This window comes from Trachymyrmex cornetzi, unplaced genomic scaffold (assembly GCF_001594075.2).
Source record: "Trachymyrmex cornetzi isolate Tcor2-1 unplaced genomic scaffold, Tcor1.1 scaffold24, whole genome shotgun sequence".
Lineage (NCBI taxonomy): Eukaryota > Metazoa > Arthropoda > Insecta > Hymenoptera > Formicidae > Trachymyrmex > Trachymyrmex cornetzi.
This window is the reverse complement of record NW_017297060.1, coordinates 758243-778427: the sequence shown is the minus strand read 5'-3', so window position 1 is coordinate 778427 and position 20185 is coordinate 758243. Positions and strand designations below refer to the sequence as shown.

General features: G+C 34.3%; 1 protein-coding gene across 2 annotated transcripts; it reads right to left on the bottom strand.

Moving 5' to 3' along the window:
* Window positions 1-690: 690 nt before the first annotated feature.
* LOC108761144 (zinc finger CCCH domain-containing protein 11A) lies at window positions 691-18282 on the bottom strand. Of its 2 annotated transcripts, none has more exons than XM_018507524.1 (6): window positions 18078-18282; window positions 17632-17731; window positions 16897-17016; window positions 14610-14784; window positions 12378-12497; window positions 691-1648 (listed from the first exon to the last, which is right to left on the bottom strand). In XM_018507524.1, the coding sequence occupies exons 2-6, from the start codon at window positions 17689-17691 to the stop codon at window positions 717-719; spliced, it is 1407 nt and encodes a 468-aa protein (XP_018363026.1). In that variant the 5' UTR covers window positions 17692-17731; window positions 18078-18282; the 3' UTR covers window positions 691-716. The 2 variants fall into 2 exon arrangements, with proteins under 2 accessions (XP_018363026.1, XP_018363025.1); XM_018507523.1 differs by lacking the exon at window positions 18078-18282 and adding an exon at window positions 17855-18007.
* Window positions 18283-20185: the final 1903 nt, after the last annotated feature.

Genomic DNA, 20185 nt, shown 5'->3' with positions numbered 1-20185 from the left:
TCGTTAAATATTGGCTTGCATTCATGTCTATAATTATGCGGGCGTGTGTGTGTGTGTGTGTGTGTGTAATATTTACTAATGTGGAATACATTGGCGTATATTGACCATATCGTCTAGAATCGTCTTTATTCATATAGAATGACATAAATTTTTACTTATGATAATTTATTATTGCAATCTTTCGCACGTTCTAAATAATTAAGATAAAAAAAAGAATACAAAAATGATAGATAAAAGCATGATGTAACAATACAAAGTATGCCACTGTGCACTAATGGCGACTAAATATAATTTGGGCTTATTTCTGATTGGTGGCAAATTTCTAATAGCGGTTTTATATTGGCTTACAGAATTTGGAACCAATTTTTGATTGGTCCACTAGATATCTTACATCACGAACGAAGAAATTTCAGATTAAATGTAAATACTGAAATTCATTGCACAATTTTGATTTGTGATAAAAGTTATATAATATTATATAACATGATCTGCTGAAGTTAAAGCGTAAGAATAGAACTTGAATATAAGAATTGATTAAATAATCGTTTACAGATAGTAATTATACTATTTCTCGCGCGATGAGTAAATTTTGTATAATCTGTATTTGTACAAAGACTTAAATATATAAATTATTTTTATGTTAAGATTTTTTTAAATTTTATGAAAAAAAAGAAATGCACACTGGGTTTACTTAAAATCACTCGAATCACGCTTCTCTAATTGAGCAAGTCCTCAATATCTCGCATAATATCGTCAGCTGATGTATCCAGTCGAAGGTACTCCTCATCGGTCTGCGTATACTGTTGATCATACGGTTGGTCTGCTAATAACGAGGTTTCATCTTCAGTATATGTGGCAACCGATGATTTATCACCTGACGCTTGTTCTGGTTGCACTTGAGTTTTCTCTTCATTCGTGCTGCTATCGCACAATCTAATCTCTACGTCAACTTTCCTATTAACCAACTCATCGACATAGTTTTCTAGCCTCTCGCTGTAGGACGTCTCGTTGCTGTGACTCTCCTGCTTTTCTTCGCAGCAAGAAGTTTGATTGTCTTGACTGTCCGTCGCCAAACGTTCATTTATAGTTACGTCTTCGCATGGTTGTATTTCGGTTTGTATTTGCATTTCACATGGTTGTATTTGTGTTTCCATTTTCAAGAATCTTCGCAATTTTATCGGTTGCACCTTGACGGCGACAGCAGGTTCGCTACTCTTAGCGAATTCAGAACTAATCTTGCACTTCTTCGCAGAATTGGCGCTTTCTTTGTCGCATTGCTCTTCGATCGAACGCCTTTTCATGCCCTTTGCTTCGATTGGCGACGAAGGCTCCGACACAGATGTTGTATCCGTCGGTGTTTTAACAGCTCTTTCCCTCTTTCGTTGTCGAATCTCCTCCAAGGACAATATCTTGAAGTTCAATTCTTTTGACAATTCTTCTTTCTTCGTCTTCGATGTTCTGATCCATCGCTTAGTCCCGATTGTCTTGCTCATTTGTCTCTGATGAAGACCATAGTTGCTGGCCTCATAGGAGTAATAAGCCGCACTCTCTGCCTGGATCTCTTCAAGTCTCATCTGTTCGTAGGTCTTGCAGTAGGGCACCTTGGGCTGCGATTTTACCGGCGACGGTGCACTTTCGTTATCGGATTCTGAAAGGAACATACAAAAAATGATCAAAATACATATAAATAATTTAAAAATTTCGAATATTCGATGTCACTGGATGACGGTTATTATTACGTAATCAGCTTCCTCTCTCTCTATCTGTTTCTCCCTTTCTTTCGCGCGCTTTTTCTCTCTTTCTGTAGATCCAAGTATATGTACACATTTTATACAGTATCAGATTACGTGTTGATTACGATCTTGGTAATCTGTCTATCATTCAGATATTGTCCAGAGAAATAATGTATTTAGTTTTGTAATAATACCTTGTGAAATCGAAATGAGAATAGCCGAGTTGAAATTTACATGTCTCAATTTTCTTTGCAATCACAATCGTAACTGTTTTCAATTACTCTTTGAATTTCGTATATCCCGCGTTTCACGCGCGTACGTTCCGAGAAAGCTCCGGGCAACACACAGCTCAAACACAGCTTTCACAATCGACGTCTCTTTCCAAACGTCCTTGAGGTCATGTATCATTTTCAAGCAGATCTTCATTGAATGTTGTCTCGGTTTTGTGTCTTTCTTCCAACCTTGGTTTTAGACTTCGAATTTCTCGTTTCGTGTATCTTTACTTACTTACATCCACAAGCTATTTATTTATCCAGCTGACTCGCCGTCACATCAAGTTTTTATTCCCACGCAATAACATTTTTTTTCTTGACGCATTTGTATCCGATAATAGAAACGCTTACAGTACTCTTCTTCGTGATATCAATCGACAATCCATTTTATGTATTAATAGTTACTTATAGTCAATCCACGTTTCTCATCTCTGTCTTGCAAAATCACGGTAATCGCCCTAATGCAAATAAAAAAAAAGATAAAATATACAGGGTGTCTCGACCTTTTTTGCCAATCACTTTTGTGTAGATAGAACGGATTAAACTGAGTCGAAAAGTTCTCTACCATTTTGCAATTTTCGCAATAGTTAACAAGATATTAATTACTAAAAATTGCAAAATATTGATTTTGAATAATTTTTTACTCAAATACTATCAACTTTACAGAAAAACTGCTAGAGACAAAAATTATTTATTTTCTACTCATAAAGTTTTGAGAATTTTTTCAGAATTTTTTAATACCATATTTCCTCATGTTGTTAAAAATAAGAAAATGCAGTACTAAAAAGTTGATAAAAAATTCTGAAAAAATTCTCAGAACTTTATGAGAAGAAAATAAATAATTTTTGTCTCTTGCAGTTTTTCTGTAAAGTTGATAGTATTTGAGTAAAAAATTATTCAAGACCAATATTTTGCAATTTTTAGTAATTAATCTTGTTAACTATTGCAAAAATTGCAAAATGGTAGAGGACTTTTTTCGATTCAGTTTAGTCCACTCTATCTACACAAAAGTGATTGGCAAAAAAGGTCGGGACACTCTGTATATCCTTATATACATATATTACGTAATATATATAAGGATATATATTTATTCACACATATTCATATTTAAACTTTTATATACGTTCAGCTGGTGAGTGATGGTTGTCTCGTGACTATTATCTTTTCTTTCGCTTTCTCTCCCTTCACACACACATTTCTTTCGAAAATACTATTTTTCCTTTTTTCTATCAGTTTGATTGGCCTCTTGATAAATCTCTTTTATGCTGCTGCTGCTGCTGCGTGCTGCCTCGAAGTTGTACGAAACGGCGATGTTTTTTAAATGTCGACGCACTCGGACTTGATACGCACTTCGAGCACAATTATACGAATATAATACTTACTTGTACAACGATTTACATAACAAGTCCGTACTCTCGATCGTCGTCTTGATCTAGAAAAATGCGCGAGACCAGCAAAAGTTTTGGTAATAAGGTAAACGTCCCTATGATCTAACATGTAACTATTACTCTAAATTTTTAGGAGTGAAATTTCACTCCAAGAGAAGTGATAGAAGTTGCGCCAATCTGACAAGAGTGAATTTCACTTCGCTTCTTCAAGAAGACTTCCTAAAAGATCAACTTTAATTATTAATATCTCGCTTCGCGAGGCAGAGCGACGCTTTTCTCCGCCATATTCGTTTGTTTTGTGCAAAAACACGTCAAATGAAACTAATTTCGTCAACATTGGATATAGGAGGGATAAACTTATAAAACATTTACCTTCAGTCTCTGCTTTCGGAGAGCGAAATTATTTATTCATTCTTCGCAGAGATTGAAAATTAATCGCTTGAAATTTCTCTCTAAGAGTGAAAATTTCACTCCCAAAAATTTAGAGTGTATCCGGATATTTACATAAAATTTTATATTTGTTTATATATTATTATTAATCTCAAATGTTTTTTTAAATATAATATAATATTATAATTTAATTGTAATCTTCTTAAATACAATTAAATTATAATAATGTAATAAAAAAACATTTGAGAATAATAAATTTTATCTAAGTATACGAACATAGCTACATATTCAATCATTGGGACATTTATCTTATATCGATCATAAAAATTGTACAACCTTTGCTTGGCACAGTCGGGAGTAAAAACGAGTAAACGCGCGTCTCTTAAAAGTAATCAGTGGATAAACGGAACTGCGGTTGGAAGACAGTGAGAAGAAGTAAAAAGTAAGAAGAAATAAGAAGACCCATCGAGAAAGAGAGTAACCGGTAACGCTGGTGAAAAGATTTTTGGTTTTCACCGCTGCGGTACCGGTAACACCGCTCGCTCTCCGGGTCGATTGTCCTGCTGGTTTCGAGGTATCAAGTTTATTGAAATCCAGATATCATCTCAATGAAAAGTATTGATTTTTTTCCATTCGCTTACATCAATTCGTTATAGTTAAATTGCGCATCGCTTACTCTTTAGCATATAATCAATCTTTCTCCTCCTCCACGTTCGGCCGTTCACGATCGGCCGAGAAAAAAGGCTTTTTCGTTTCTTCCTTTTTTTTCTTTTTAAATCAATCTCTCTCTCTCTCTCTCTCTCTCTCTTTCTTTCTTTATCGCTCACATTCGAGACAAGAGAAACAGAACGAACGCGCGTTTCCGCGCCATCGTTTCAAGTCGACGTAACGACGATCGTGGACGTTCCCGGCGCCGCAGTTATCACTATTATCATTATCATCGTCCGAATTCTATCGCCGCAGGAAGTATCCCCAGTTCTTCTTGCCGGTGCCCCGAATCGTACTCGGTAAACTCCCGAGAGTCTCGCCCGCGCTGCGGACGTCTGTTTCTCGTCCACGAGACAGATCGACGATTTCCCGAATGGATCAGATCGGGGCGCCGGGAGGTGAGGTTCGCGAGATCGAGGAAACGCCGTCCTCGAAGTCGTTACGTCGACTGTACACGATTTCATAGTTCGTCACGTAGTTGATCGCGACGCGACCGAGGCCGCGCACGGGAGCAAAACGCGCTGAAGAGGGGAAAAAGGGTAAAAATAAAATAGAATGAAATAGAAGGGAGAACTGAAAGGAGAATCTAACGAGAAGAGTAACGAGAACGTAAGGAAACGGGGCTTCGGTCGCGCGCACGGCCGAGGGAAAAAAAAAAGAAAAAAAGAGATCAGTTCGCGACTCAATTGGCGCGCGCAGGAGCCAACCTAGAGAGATAATCCCGATGTCGCGAAATGATGCCACAAGGATGACACAAGTAAGGGGCTGCGCGCAATCAAAGGAATAGGGAACAGAGAATAAGAATTTCAATCTATCAGAAATTATAACATGATTTCTGATAGATTGACATTCTTATTTCTGTTTCCTGTTCCCTATTCTTTTGATTGTGCACAGCCCTCAAAAAGGACTTGAGGTAATCAGGGAACAATCGTTCGAATTTATATCGGTAAGACTTCGAGCTAGAGGAACATTAACGATAAGGAGAGCAAGGGGGAAGATAGAAGGATAGCAGGGGAAAACAAAGATTGGAAGAAATTAAGGGCGGTCGAAAGACCGCTCTCTCTCTCTCTCTCTCTCACTCACTCGGCTCGCTTTTATGCACTCGCGATTGCGCTCCGACGCATTTCACATTCCGGTGATCCATCGTGACGAATCGCCCCCGATTTATCACAATCTATCTGTAACTGTTAAAAAGAACCGTCGTGCGAACTCGCGACGAATCATCCCCAAGATCGCAACAATCCCCTCGCGAATATTGAAATGCGAAAGCGTCGGCAGCGCAAGACAGTCGCGAGACGAGGTACGCACACATACTTGTAATTCCCTTCTTCGCGTGTAACATATTTATATATATATAATATGTAATATATATATGATAATATTCTCTGATCTATCTTTGTGTGTGTGTGTATGTGTGTGTATGCGTAAGTGTAATGTGTGTGTATGTGTGTGTGTGTGTGTGTGTGTGTGTGTGTGTGTTGTCTTTCAACTCGGACGCACAGACGTGCCTTCCTGAGCGTGCACACGTACGTGGGACGAGTGAAGCGGGGAGAGTCCGCAAGCCGCGCGGTAAACGCAGAAGAAACAACATCTCGTGCTCACATAATAATGAGACGCGCGTCCGGTCCAAATTACATTCGGTCAGCGGCGTAAATCGCCGACTTGATTGCAATCACATCGCACGTCGCGACGTCTCGTACGTCCGCCGAGAATACGACGAGACAGGGACGTCTCACATCCGAGCAAGACAACGAAGCGTCGTACTGTACTCCGGAACTGTACGATCGCACGTAGTAAATTTACAGTGCCGCGAGACCCCGCGACGATCGGCGCGGAGCACGCTAATGATCGCTCTCTAAATTCTTTGGGGTGAAATCTCACTCCAGAAGGGTGAAAATTTTGCCACTCTTGAAAAAGACATGAAATCACTCGAAAAAAAAAGGGGGGGAAGTTAAAATTCTGCCACTCTTGAAAAAGATCTTTCATTCTTTTCGAGTGAGATTTTACTTTGAAGAATTTAGAGAACAGGATCGCCGATGTCTCGATCCCGCTGATTACGATACGGTTATTTAATAGCTGCGGATAGACGTTAAATGTAATCGACAGATCCGCCGCGCGCGGATCACGATTTCGTCCCTCAAGAAACGCTATTTTCGCGAAGTCCCTCGCCGAAGAGCAGCGGAAGGGGCGCGCCGCTGTGATCGTTCATATTAATTATTTGTATTATTTTTTTTCGCACACACTATCGTCTCCTCACACTTTTCGCACACACGCTGTCTATCGGACACATTCTCTCCATCTCTCGTTCAATCCTTTTTTTTCGTCGTACCTGTATTTCTTTTCATATGCATTCATATTGCTCGTCGCTCTTTTTGTTCTGTCTTTCATACTCGCGGCGCAGCCATGTGTTATGTGTGCCTTATCGATTCTCTCTTACGCACGCACGCACAATTCGTAAATCCTCGCGATTAGACTCGCACGCGTGAGACTAATATTACATTTATCCGTTTTTTTTTTATCGTACGACAAGCGTAATATCAGCCTAACTCGTAGATCTTTGTGATCGAGTTCGATCGTCCGCTCTTTCTTGGAAAACTTGCGCGTTCTTCTCATCGATTATAAAAAGGCGTAAACGTGCAAATCTATCTGGGACAATCGCCCGGCATTTCATATGCTCTGCCCGCGTAAGAACAAGAAACGCGAACACTGTGAGAACCCTGATACTTATTTTGCGAACACAAAAATACGGATTGGCGACTCCATACGGTTGAAGGCACAAAATCCTTGTCGCCCAAAACACGCGCAATTTTGCACGGAGAAACCGATAAGCCGATCGCACAAGTATTCCACAAAGAAAGCCAGGCCCGATCCAATATCGACAATGTGATCTCGATTATTTCATAAATATTTTATCCCTGTGTAGCAGTTAAATATATAATATATATAATATATATGTGTAAAACATTATATGCTGCATAAGAAAAATTATTAGTTTCCTATCTGCATATCGCAATATTTCGCGCAAAGATAATACGCGGTACGTGTGATGTGTATACGTTCAATTTGAGGTCTCTCTCTTCTTCCTCTCGATCTCACTCGCTTTCTTTCTCTCTTTCTCCCTTTCCCTCCTTCTCATTTTCTCCTTTTCTTTCTCGCATCGTCTATCACATGCTCACTCTCAAACCGATTATTTCCTATTACACGCTCGCACAACTCAATTATCTCAAAAATTTCCCCCTAAAAAATCTCATAATTTTTTCCCCTCTCTTCTGCCACGTGTTTTATAACGATAAGACGCTGGCCTCTTATATCATTTAGCCTGTCGTGTCATCATACGCACCGTTGACTTGAAAAGAAAAAAATAATATACGCTATCGGAAATCCGGAAAAACCGGCCCCGCTAAATAATTTACGTTATTTCTCCTCACAACGTCTTCTCGCGTCCTTCCCTCTTCCTTTCGTTTGGCCGTGACGCGATTTATTACTATTGTAAAAGATCGGCACATCGTATCTTATCCCGCACTATACTTTCCTCGATTATAAAATTTTTCATCGGTGCAAGATCAATAATACGATAAGTAACATGATGAATAAGAGCATTTTTCTTTTTTAATCTTCTGCTGGCCTAACAGACCCGCAATATCAAATGCGCGATATATCAGAACAATTGAGGCGCTGAGAACACACAAAAGAAATGCATTCTTAGTAAAAATAAAAGCTAAATTTTTGTATTGAGACTCTTCATTATATAATATCATCGGCGTAGCACTAAATTAAAAACTTTTTTTTTTTCAAGCTGTCACGTACCCAATTTTTGTTCTCAGCGTCCCAATTAAGAGTTAATATCCTATTACCATACGGAAACTCGTAAAACGTGAATCAGTATATGTATATTCCTGAATTATGTATTCTTATTTGATAAACGATCTCGCGTTTAATTATCACGTAGAAAGCAAGCTTTTAAGCCGAATTGTTGAACGTTTTTTTTTTCCCTTTAGAGCGTCAAAAGATCACGCTCGACTTACAGTATTAAACCTATCTTTATTATTTTCTTTAATTCTCTTTTAATTTTCCCAGAGTGAGTGCACAAAGGGAATTATCATGGATTACGAAAATTTGCATAATTATCGCCCGGCGCGGGCATAGAGACTCTGTGTGAAGCGCGATATCACGTTATCCCATTTTCGCCGTCCCAAAATTCTCTAATTCACGTGATAAGCCAAAACATATGAAGGCATTATTACTCGTACACGCGTAAAACACAAGGCTAAGGACGCAGTTGGAATCTGTTTAAACCTCAAACACGGATTCGCGCGCGAATATAACTAGTTCATTAAATCTTTCTCTCTTTTTCTTCCCCCTACACACCTTTTTGCTAGTCAATCATTCATTCATTTTCTCTCAATCTCTCTCTCCCTTTCTCTCTTACTCTTTCTCACTCTCATTTTCTTTCTTGCGCTGTCTTCATCTCTCTTCTTCTACAATCTCATACATAATAATGCGACAACAAAGAAAGCATATATGCGTTGATTGGTTCAGATATAAATATTTCAATTATCTTTTACTATTCGCCATTGCACTTATCTCAGTCCAAGACGTGATCGATAAACAATGCATAAGTTTGTCTTTCTTTTCTTCCCTTTCTGATGAAACGGATATATCGGTTAGTACGATTTATACTACATACAGTATTCTACATTCGTCTCATCGGCCACGTCAAGGATGTGGATGCAAGTCCCGCATCTGGGAGTGATATTTAAAATAAACTTACTAAATGCTGACAAAACGCTTTCTCGTCAAAGACACAAACTTAAAATGAGCAGGGTTCACTCGTCGTGTTATTAATACTCGATTAACATTTAAATTCCAACTTTTCGCAACTAAGAGCAATATCTATGTGAATGCAAAAAGTTTGTGTGTGCGTGTGCGGTAAAGTAGAGACCCATAGCTATCTTCTTTTTAGTTTAACACGGCTCTTGTTTTTGCGATCTTATAGTATAGAACATCGTACTGACGGAGACACTTGAACCTCGTTTTACTTAACTTAGACCATTCTGCTAATTCGAGTCCGATCGCACCGCAGCCGAAGAAAGATAGCCATAGGCGATTAGAGGGCTAATTTAGGCAAAGATTAGATATAGCAGCCCCTGCAAAAATTGATATTCACTAAATTTTTCGTGATAATACGAGTGCAAGGTATATCGATAAAATCGACTAATATGTGCTTCAATCATATTACGTGAGATTATCGATAAGTGCCAATTCTGAAAAGTTAATACGATTCACAAATAATACATGATGTTATCCCTCTTTCCCGTGACAACACACGAATATCAAATGGATATAAATAAATGTGTGTATGGTAAATCGCACGGTAAATTACCGTCGCAATAAGAGCAACCAATGTAATAAAATCATGGTGTCCAGCGAAATCTGGCTAGTCAATTCAAGGATAATTCTAGAACATTCCGGGTAAAAATACTGGTTTTTCCAGAATTTATCCATCAATTCATTATCATTATTTAATTAATTTTCGTCGATATATGCAATATTATGTGCTTTGTATTTAAATTAGAATCTACAGGATGTCCCAGAATAACCGCCAAATATTTTATGTATAAATAATATCGAATAATTTAGAAAATAATTTAGGCTTTAATAAATATTCGTTTGATATTAAATCAAATAGAAACAAATTTAGCCTATAAGAGATTGCGACTCGTTGACACCGATGAATCTATCTTCAATATCGTGATTCCATGTAAGTTGAAATTTATTTTTAATCGTTATATATTATTAATTTATCATTACGAAATACAAAAACAAATATAATTAATTTGCAGTTATCAGGAAATTTATGAAGTCCGATTTGAACTCTTACATAAATTATTACACAAGATTCACATTAACAAAGAGATAAGTTTAGACACCTTATTAATGCGTATATGTAAATAATCACATCGTGCCAGACCTATTTTGAAATTGTGACTATGATTCAATCATTAACTAAATATAGTCAATTATTGTATATTAATGAGGACTCTAATTGAGAGTTTGTCGGTACCGTATTCTTTTGTAATAAATGATTTGCTCACACGTCAACCTTGTAGCGGCTCTTATAGGCTAAATTTGTTTCTATTTGATTTGATATTAAACAAACATTCCGTTAATACAAACAATTTTTTTTACTATGTTCTATTTTAAACATTCAGTCCAAATTTTTTATTAGAATATAATATAAATAAACTTATTGCACTTTTAAGGACGGACTTATACTCAAACACGACTTTACTTTTTATTACTTCTTTCTTTTTTCACGATTTAATTGTTAATAGAATAAAAAATGATAAATTTCAGGCCAGCCTGAAATTTTAGGAATTTTCCAGAAAACATTAAATTTCAGTATAATTCCAGGACCCAAGGATATTCAAGGACCGCTGGACATCATGTAAAATCCAAAATAAAATCATGTTGGCCTTACACTTTATGATATTGATATATGCGTGAATATTTTTTGCATTAGTTGCTCATTAGATCTATGGTATTACAAAACAAAAGTTAAAGAATGCAGGTCAATTAAGTATCGGGAATGCACTAGTACAATAAATTAAATATTATGCTAAGATCGACACAAAGACACTTTTGTTACATACTTTCGCTTCATGCAGAACGATACTTTCGTAGTAACGTCTCTTTTTTATTGCGTCAAAATCTTAGCTATATGCGTGACAATGATAGATTCAACGAAACGATCTAATAAGTAAAAAATTTGGAGTGCATGCATTTTTTAGACAATTTGAGAAGCACGCAAAGATCGTTGGGTTTATCTTTTTTTTTTACTTAATTTTACTTACTGAATTAAAAAATCGTGGTTAAAATTATTATCTAATTTCCTAATAGTTGGGAAAATTTTTTTCACATTTTAAACAGGAGAAAGCAGCTTTTTTACTTTGTTAAACCATATCTGCGAGTTTCTCTTTTTATATAAAAACAAAATTGTTTCTTTGGATTGGTATTGATTAAACTATCCTGTATAGTGCAAATAAAAGTCATGACTTTAATAATTATTTATTTTAATAAACAAATGATTTTTATATAAAAACAAACAGAAATTCGCAAATATGATTTAACAAAGTGATAAAATCAACTGTTGCTTTCTACTGTTCAAAATGTGAAAAAAAATTTCCCAAATACTAGAACAATTTTAACTACAATTTTTTAATTCAGTAAGTATTATTTTTAATTCAGTAAATATTATATATAAATTAAATAAGAAAAAAGATGAACCCAATGACCCTTGCGTTCTTCCCAAAAAAACTTAAAATGCATGAACTCCTTTAAAGATTTTAATTGTTTATGAATTCTTCGAAAGTATTTTTCTGTTGCTAATTAATGGACGAGAAAAATTATACATACGTCGTTGCAAAACTACAACAGTTCTTGTCGATTTTAAAATCTCCTGTACGACGTTATACCAAGGAACGGAAAGGGAAATCGGGAGGTCTGAGGCTGCGAGGTTTGCTGCGTATGAATCGATGTATACGGTGATTGCTGGAGAAGAGGGGAGCTCTGTTGATTTTGCAATGACGACAGAGACTGCCCGGAGGAGTGAGAGTGTAAATTTTGTTGATGATGTGGATATGATAGCGTATGATGACAAGGAGAGGATTGCGAGTTCGCCGGCGGGACATTTAGATTATTTGCGACGCTGATGTTACCGGGGATGTTGAGACTGTTAGGATTGTTTGGAATTGTCAGGCTCTTCGGGATACTGAGCGCGTTCGGGAGATTCATATTTGTTTGCAAGCTAGGCGGTAGAGAGAGAGTAGCTGACGTAAGATAATGTACGTTGAAAGATGGACGGGGGGGCTAGTAAAGCCTCATACCTTCTTCGAATTTGACGATGAGAGGATCGACGGCGGGACTGCCAATAAAACTACCAGCCTCGCTGTTTCCTCTTCCTTGGTCCGATTCAGTAGTACTGCTGCCGTCATACTTTGGATCATCTTTATGAAATAAAAATAAGTGTAAACACATACTTTCCATATTACTATATACGTGATATCCATTTCCTTATTATCATATTTATATTATTTTATTTTACTCTATATTTTTCATTAATTCTAAATAACGTCTTTAATTCTCATTACACAGTGGACACAAATTATGCGGACAAAGCACTGTAAAAAAATTCTGTTAGTTGGTAAGGGCAGATGAAATGTCAAAGGGTTTGCCAAGATTAGTTCAATTTTTTTATTTATGAAACTTCAAAGTTGAATGCAAAATGAATGAAAAATTGACTTATTTTTGTCTACATTATAAAGTTTTTTAAGAAAAGTATTAGCTTGATTACATCGCCGAAGCGCGCATTTAGAAATATTATAAATAAATCATTAGTTACTATATCTTCGATTTTATCATCTCTGTCACATATTTTATGAAACTATCTGCAAATATCATTTAGCAATGCATCTAATTTTTTTTCTTTATAGTAAGCTTCCATTAATTGGCATAGGTACTTGATGGAAGCGCTCGTCAAGTTTATCCCATTCTGAATACATGTTCCTTATCAAAGTAATTAAGATGATGATAAAGAGATTATATTTTTAGGTTCATATAAACACCTATTCTTTCAAATGCTCTCAATATACTAGCTATAAAAGTTCAATAATTTGCTGACCGATTCTAAAAAGTTTTCGATTACTGCTTTCATCACTATAAAAAATTGCCTTAAAATTCAGACAAAATCTGAAGTTATCACATTGTCTGAATTTTTAGCCATAATTGTATTAATTTCTAGCTACATTTCTCTGAATTTTTAGCTGCAATGTAATTGTCTAAATATTTCTGATCTCAATACCTGAATATTTAGACATTGTCTGAACATTTTGATACCAAAATTAGAAATATTCAAACAACTAGTTAGAAATTCAGACAATGTCTGAATATACTCAGGCACTGAGATCAAAGATATTCAGACAACTACAGCTATAAATTCAAAGAAATGTGGCTAGAAATTGATACAACTATGGCTAAAAATTCTGTCCAAAAATTCAGATGTGACTGTAAGATTCGAAAATTCAGATAATGTGACTATAAAAAAACTTTAGCTTTCGTCTGAATTTTAAACAATTTTTTTACAGTGATCCCAAGATGGTATTCGAGAGAATAGATATTCGTATGAACCTAAAAATACACTTTCTACTACACTACTATCTTGATTATTTTGAAAGGTAACTTGCATCAGAATCGGACGAACATGCCAAGCGCTTTCATCAAATAGCCGTGTCAATGGCAACTCATTATAAAGGAAAAAAATTGGATTGCTAAACGATATTTGTTGATGGTCTCATAAAATATGTAACTAATTGTAAGATGATGAAGCCAAAGATATAGCAACAGATAATTTTTTAAATTCTTTATAATTATTATATTTTCAAATGCAAGCTTCAACGATATAGTCAAGCTAATAGTTTTCTTTAAAAATTCGATAATGTGAAAAAATAAGTCATATATTTTTCATTCATTTATATTCAATGAAGATTCATAAATCGAAAAATCAAATTAATTTCGGTAAACCCTTTGACATTCCATTTCTCCTCACCTAATACTAACAGGATTTTCTTATAGTGCTTTGTCCGCAACAATTCTTTTCAGAAAACTTGTTCCATAATGTTATTAATATATTGGGTAAAATTATAAATAAAATCATAATGTTTTATATGATATAATTATATTCGACACTCTTTTGGATTTTAAAATAAAATACAAATAATTACGATTACAAAACGATTCACAAATTTTTATATTAAACGAAGTTTTTAAAATCAAGATTTAAAAAAATTGAATAAATTTTTTTACTATAAATAAAAAAAAAATAAATTAAAATCTTTAATAAAATCATCATAATGTTTTATATCATATAATTACATTCGATACTTTTTTGGATTTTAAAATAAAAATAATTTACAAATAATTACGACTACGAAACGATTCATAAATTTTTATATTAAACAAAGTTTTTAAAATCAAGACTAAAATTGAATAAATAAATTTTATTACCAATTGTTACCAATCTAATATTAATCGAGTTTTAGGATAATAAAAAAAATATTTACCTTGACGATTCAGCCACTCTTGATTCGGAGATTTTGTTGCTACTTCCGTAGTCTTCACAGGATTGATGGGGTCACCAGAAATAGTACGAGGACTCGTATGCATAAATGGACAATGTGGTTTTCTACATCCTCCAGGTTGTGTTTCCCAATAACAAGGAATTGATTTACGATTTTTCTGCAATAAAAATAATTCAAATTTAATTCTTCTTCTAAATATTAAAATAATTTCGTAATGGATTATGCAATCCATAACGCTGCAAATGCTCCAATCAGAAAAAAGAATTTTACGAATTGACCAATCAAAGAATGCTTCAAAGCATTTACAGCGTGAAGTGGATTGTGCCCTAAATAGCATTATGGCATATATTATTTTGTTTTAATTTTTACATAATCAGGAACTGTTTGTCTATTCATTTATCTATTCATAACATCTATTCATTTATTCAAACAAAGCAATTTAAAAACATAAAAAGGCAACTATATGTGTTTATAAAACTTCACAAGTTTATATTGTATAATATAATATAAAGTATACTCTTAATAATTATACAAACATTTAAAAAATCAAGAATTATACATATAAGTAATTTCTTCTTATCCTACATAAAAAGAAAGATAAATGATAAAAAAAAATTTATTTATTTCTTTTTTTCACAATGATATAATCAAAAGTGTTACACACACAACAGCAGCAAAATACTATTTTTGATGTGTAAATTTAAAACATGTAATCTAAATGAGAACAGGTCGACATGCAAATCGATAAGTACAGATAGTTTTGCAATACAGTAAAGTTGTTACATTATATAAATTAGTACATTTTGTAAGAATTATCATAAACCACCTAAGAATTGTTTATTCAGAAAATGTACAGATAAGTACGAACTGATAAGCAAATGTTCTTGCGATATAATAACTTCGTTACACGAACACCCACTTTTGCTGATTTATATCTATCCGTTAAATTTATCCCCAAGGGTCAGGAAATTTTTTTCTATGAATATTTCTATGAATATTTCTATAAATATTTCTATAAATATATCCTGGTAGTAAATATTTTAGGTTTTGGGAGCCTCAAAGAACAATATTAAAGATATTAATTGCATTCAGAAAGCCATTCAGTGAGCACTTAATGATCCCTTTTATAACTGGTTTGTACTTTTAGAACACGTACTCTAGCGAAGAACTAAAGGCGAGAACCAATCATATTAAAGAATCGCTGAGTGCTTCCTGAGTGGCTGTGTCTTCTGAACGCAATTATTATGTAAATATTTATATAAAAAAAGAAAATAATGTTGAGTAAATTCAAAATATAATAATTACGCAGACTATAAAGACAAGTGATAGGTTAGATTTGGCCGGGAGCCAGTTTGCCGATTTCTGAATTAATAATTCTAAACAATAATTCTTAGCCCCAATTTCACAACTCACTGTTAACTCTTAATTGTGTGAGATTCAACTTATACATTATCTCTTTTCAATTCTAAAATTGGAAAGAGATGAGAAACAAGTTGAACCTTGGTTAAGACTTAACCGTGAGTTATGAAACTGGGCCTAAGGCCCGATTTCACAATATATGATTACTTAAAGATTAAAGGTAACTAAGAAATTCATGAATGAATTTCATTGATGAACCTGTTGATAACCTTTAATCTATAGGTAACCATATATTGTGAAAACGGGCTTTAGTGAGAGTTCCGAGTGTAAGCTGTTGACTAATAATTGGTAGGATCCCGATCTATACCAATTTTATCTTGATTTAAAAGAAATTGTATTGTCAACGTTTTAGTCTAATTTATTGAGCAATTCTTATATACAGTTTAAATTAGATGTACACATTGTGACATATCTCACACAAACTTCATATAACTACTAAATATTAGGGGTTCTTAGTTAGTTTAGATATTATTTAGTTAGGTTAAATATTATTTTTTAAAAATTTAAGACTAGGTAAGTCGAAACATATTTGTATTTTGTTATGATTTGACAATAAATCGTCATTTTCACTTATGATCCATTAATGCCTGTCTCTCTTTTCCACAGGCCTATTATTTTTATTTAAAAGAAATTGATTAGAAAATTGAAGAGAGAGATGGTTAGTATGAGGTGACAATATTAGTCCATTTTGAAAATTCATATTTCAATAATCAGTTTATATCACATAAAAAATTGTCAGTAAACCATGAAAGCAGTTTTTCTTGATAAAATAATGTGTGCGTTTTACATACAAATAATTGACAGACTGCTGCCAAACATTCTAAAATCTTAATGCAATAAAGATATTTACCTTTAATTCCATATGTCTGAAATTACAGTGTTCATTAAGGCAATTTCCCTGCTGCCAGTATGTACACATAGTTTCACAACCCAGAGCCGATGGTTCATGTCTATACGGGCAAAAGTCACCCTATGAAAACAAAAATAACAAAGTGTAAATAATTCGATAACTCGTTCAAATGATTTATAAAAACAACACGCAATTTGCAGTGCCAAATCAATTATCGATACTGCAGGCGTGATTACATCAAATATTATCAAATATCTTAAAAATTTATTCTATGACTTATAAAGATATCATAGAATATTTTTAATTACTCAATCTTACTAAAATAAATATAAACCATATGTAAGTCAAAGCCAAAAAATCTTAAAACTATAAAATAATAAAATAACACAATCATGCAATTCGGCAGATATTAAATATTCGCTTTCACATTGTAATATGTTCAAAGTATTCAGATGATGAATGAAGTTATAACAAAAAAATGTATCATATATAAACAATTCAATGGACGAGGAAGTCCATTTGTAACTTTGGCAGGAATCCTAATAAATGGATTGACTTGGAACTTTTATGAGAAATTCTCTGTCAACATGGCCTCAAGATGGCCGACCTAACCTCAGTGAGAGACGCCGAATTTTCTAGCAATATGGAACGACGTCGCATATTTTCGGATGTTCTTGAAACAATGTTAAACGGTATCATTAGACGCTACCTGCAACAAAGAAAAGCCCTGCTTACCTTTTTACAAGTGGAGTAGTAGAAGAAATAGCAATCCAGATTCTTATGATTGTGCTCCATTTGTAAGAACTTGTAGAACGATGAGTGATCGTGCTCCTTACTGAAAACAGAAATCAGAAATTGTTCTAAACTCCATACTCCCTGCCGTTCGAGAGCGAGTCGGGCATGCAGACGATCTTTTTGCGAAATTACGATTACGAATGAGAGGAGAGGAGCGGTTTACCATTTTGTCCGGAACATGATTGTACGATACGTGATAAAACCAGCACGCGCTCGTGAGATAATCAAGACGGAATTCCGACGCGAGATAAGTTAGTGCTACGACCAAACTGACGAAGCCCGTTCAAATCGACGTCCTGACGCGAGAGCAACAACAAACCCGTCCCCCCTTTCAACCCGCTCCGTTTTTTCTACACGTTTACCGTGCCATCGTCATGTATACGTACACACTTGGCCGCAATGACCTCCTTGATCACCTCTTCTGTTTTCCCTGTTTTTTCGATCGCCTTTACCGCGCACACGAAATCTGCTCGAATACGCGTTGCTCGATCCTTTCCTTGTCCTCAACAGTCCTCGACGATATCGTTATCGGCTATCTTGTCGATATGCAGCGGTGCCCCGTCAACACACGTCAATCCCGTAGCGTTGCTTCGCAGGGACTAACGCTGCAACGCTGCAAGAGCACCACTCATCGACGCCAATGACGCTGCACCGCGGAGGCACACTGTGGAGGGGGCTGCAGTTTAGGCGGCGGAGGCATCGCAGCCAATAGCTGCATTCAGCAGAAAAAATAGATTGGTTTATAGATTTAGATCTGATGGGGGAAATACGGGCAAGACCAATCATATTCGAGAATTTCATACACTTGCAAAGTTACTTTTTCTGCTGAACGCAACCAGCGTTGTCGAATGCCATTATGGCGGCTTGTTCGAAGATGCAGTTGATGCACTTTGGACCCTTTGGACTTTGGACTTTATTCCACGCGCGCTGCGTTTCCGAAAATATTATTTATTTCTCTCCGAACGATAATTTAAATTAAATATAATTAAATACATTGTTATATATAACATACTCTTAATATATATATGCACAATGATTAAATATAAATTTCAAAAATAGAATAAATTATATACACGAATTTTCTGAGAGGCTTGGCATAGGACGCGTCCTTTGTCGCAACGTGCCTCTCAAAAGAGAACGCGGCCTTAAACTCTTTGTTGCTATGTCTCGAACAAGTGTCTCTGTATACAAGATGAATCAATGAAAACTTTTTACATTGTTTCTTTTTGTAAACTAATTGATTTGTGAGAAATATGTATACATACATAGAATTTGAGAAAATTGTACGAATAAAAAAATAGTATATATTATGTGTACATTTAATATTTATTAATGATTAAATATAAATGGTAAATTATATAATGTGAGGTTGTAAGGCAAATACATAAAATTTGTTAAGAATTACTTGAAAGAATTATATTTTATTCCAAATTGTATTTAAAAGTAATACAAAAAAAATTAGAGATAGTTTATTACTATCTGAATTAAAAATTATTAGAGCTGGTTTATTACTATCTGAATTAAAAATTATTTCAATAAAAAGTATATTTTTTTATTTGTATTCTAATAAAAATATATGGAAAAGTATTATAAAATAATAATAAAAATCTCAATTTTCTTATAAAAGTACTTTATGAATTCAAAAATATTTATAAAATAAATAAACAAAATAATTATTTGTTACAAACTAATTGATGAATTTCAATGAAACTTTGCACAAGTCATTTTTAATACACTGAGAAACAAATGCTATTGATTCAATTAGTCTATATTATGGGCTGTAACATAAGTAAATGTCAATAAAAATATACCTGAATTAATCACTTATGTTAGTGACAGCCCGTAATATAGACTTTAATTGAATCAACAGCATTTTTCTTAGTGTAATAAAGTACTTATACAAAATAATTTAGATTTTTGTTTTCATTTATTGTTTTCATATCAAAATAATAATTGAAAATAAAATAATCTATAAAAATATGTTGCTCAATAAAAACAGAATACTATGAACGCAACTAAAATATTAATATATGTGTTTTATGCTCTTACAACCTCCCCATACAGTACAGAATTTGCAGTAATATCGCTGCAATAACGCTACAATATTACTGCAACATGCAATATTATTGCTACAATGTTGCAACATTGTTGCTGCAACTTGTGTGCTGTAGGGGTTCTTACGAAATGTAATAAAATAAATATATGCACAACTTTCTGATATTAATTTTATGTATGTACACACAATATACTATACATACGCGCTCACGCGTGCGTAATAATACTACATGTACATGTACATTAATATATATTTAGGACATTTTAACTTTCACATTGAAATATCTCGAAAAATATAAAAGATACGGAAAAATGTTTATTAAGATACGAAAAAAAGTTATATGGCGGCTGACGGGGCACAAATAATGAGAAAATTAATTTTCGAAAAAATTGATTTTTTTATGTCATATGTATGTACAGAATAAATGAGATAAATTAC

Coding starts and splice junctions, on each gene's coding strand:
- LOC108761144 (XM_018507523.1), bottom strand. Junction 17,017..17,631: donor ACTACTCCACTTGTAAAAAG/GTAAGCAGGGCT, acceptor TTGTTTTCATAG/GGTGACTTTTGCCCGTATAG. Junction 14,785..16,896: donor TCAGACATATGGAATTAAAG/GTAAATATCTTT, acceptor TTTTTATTGCAG/AAAAATCGTAAATCAATTCC.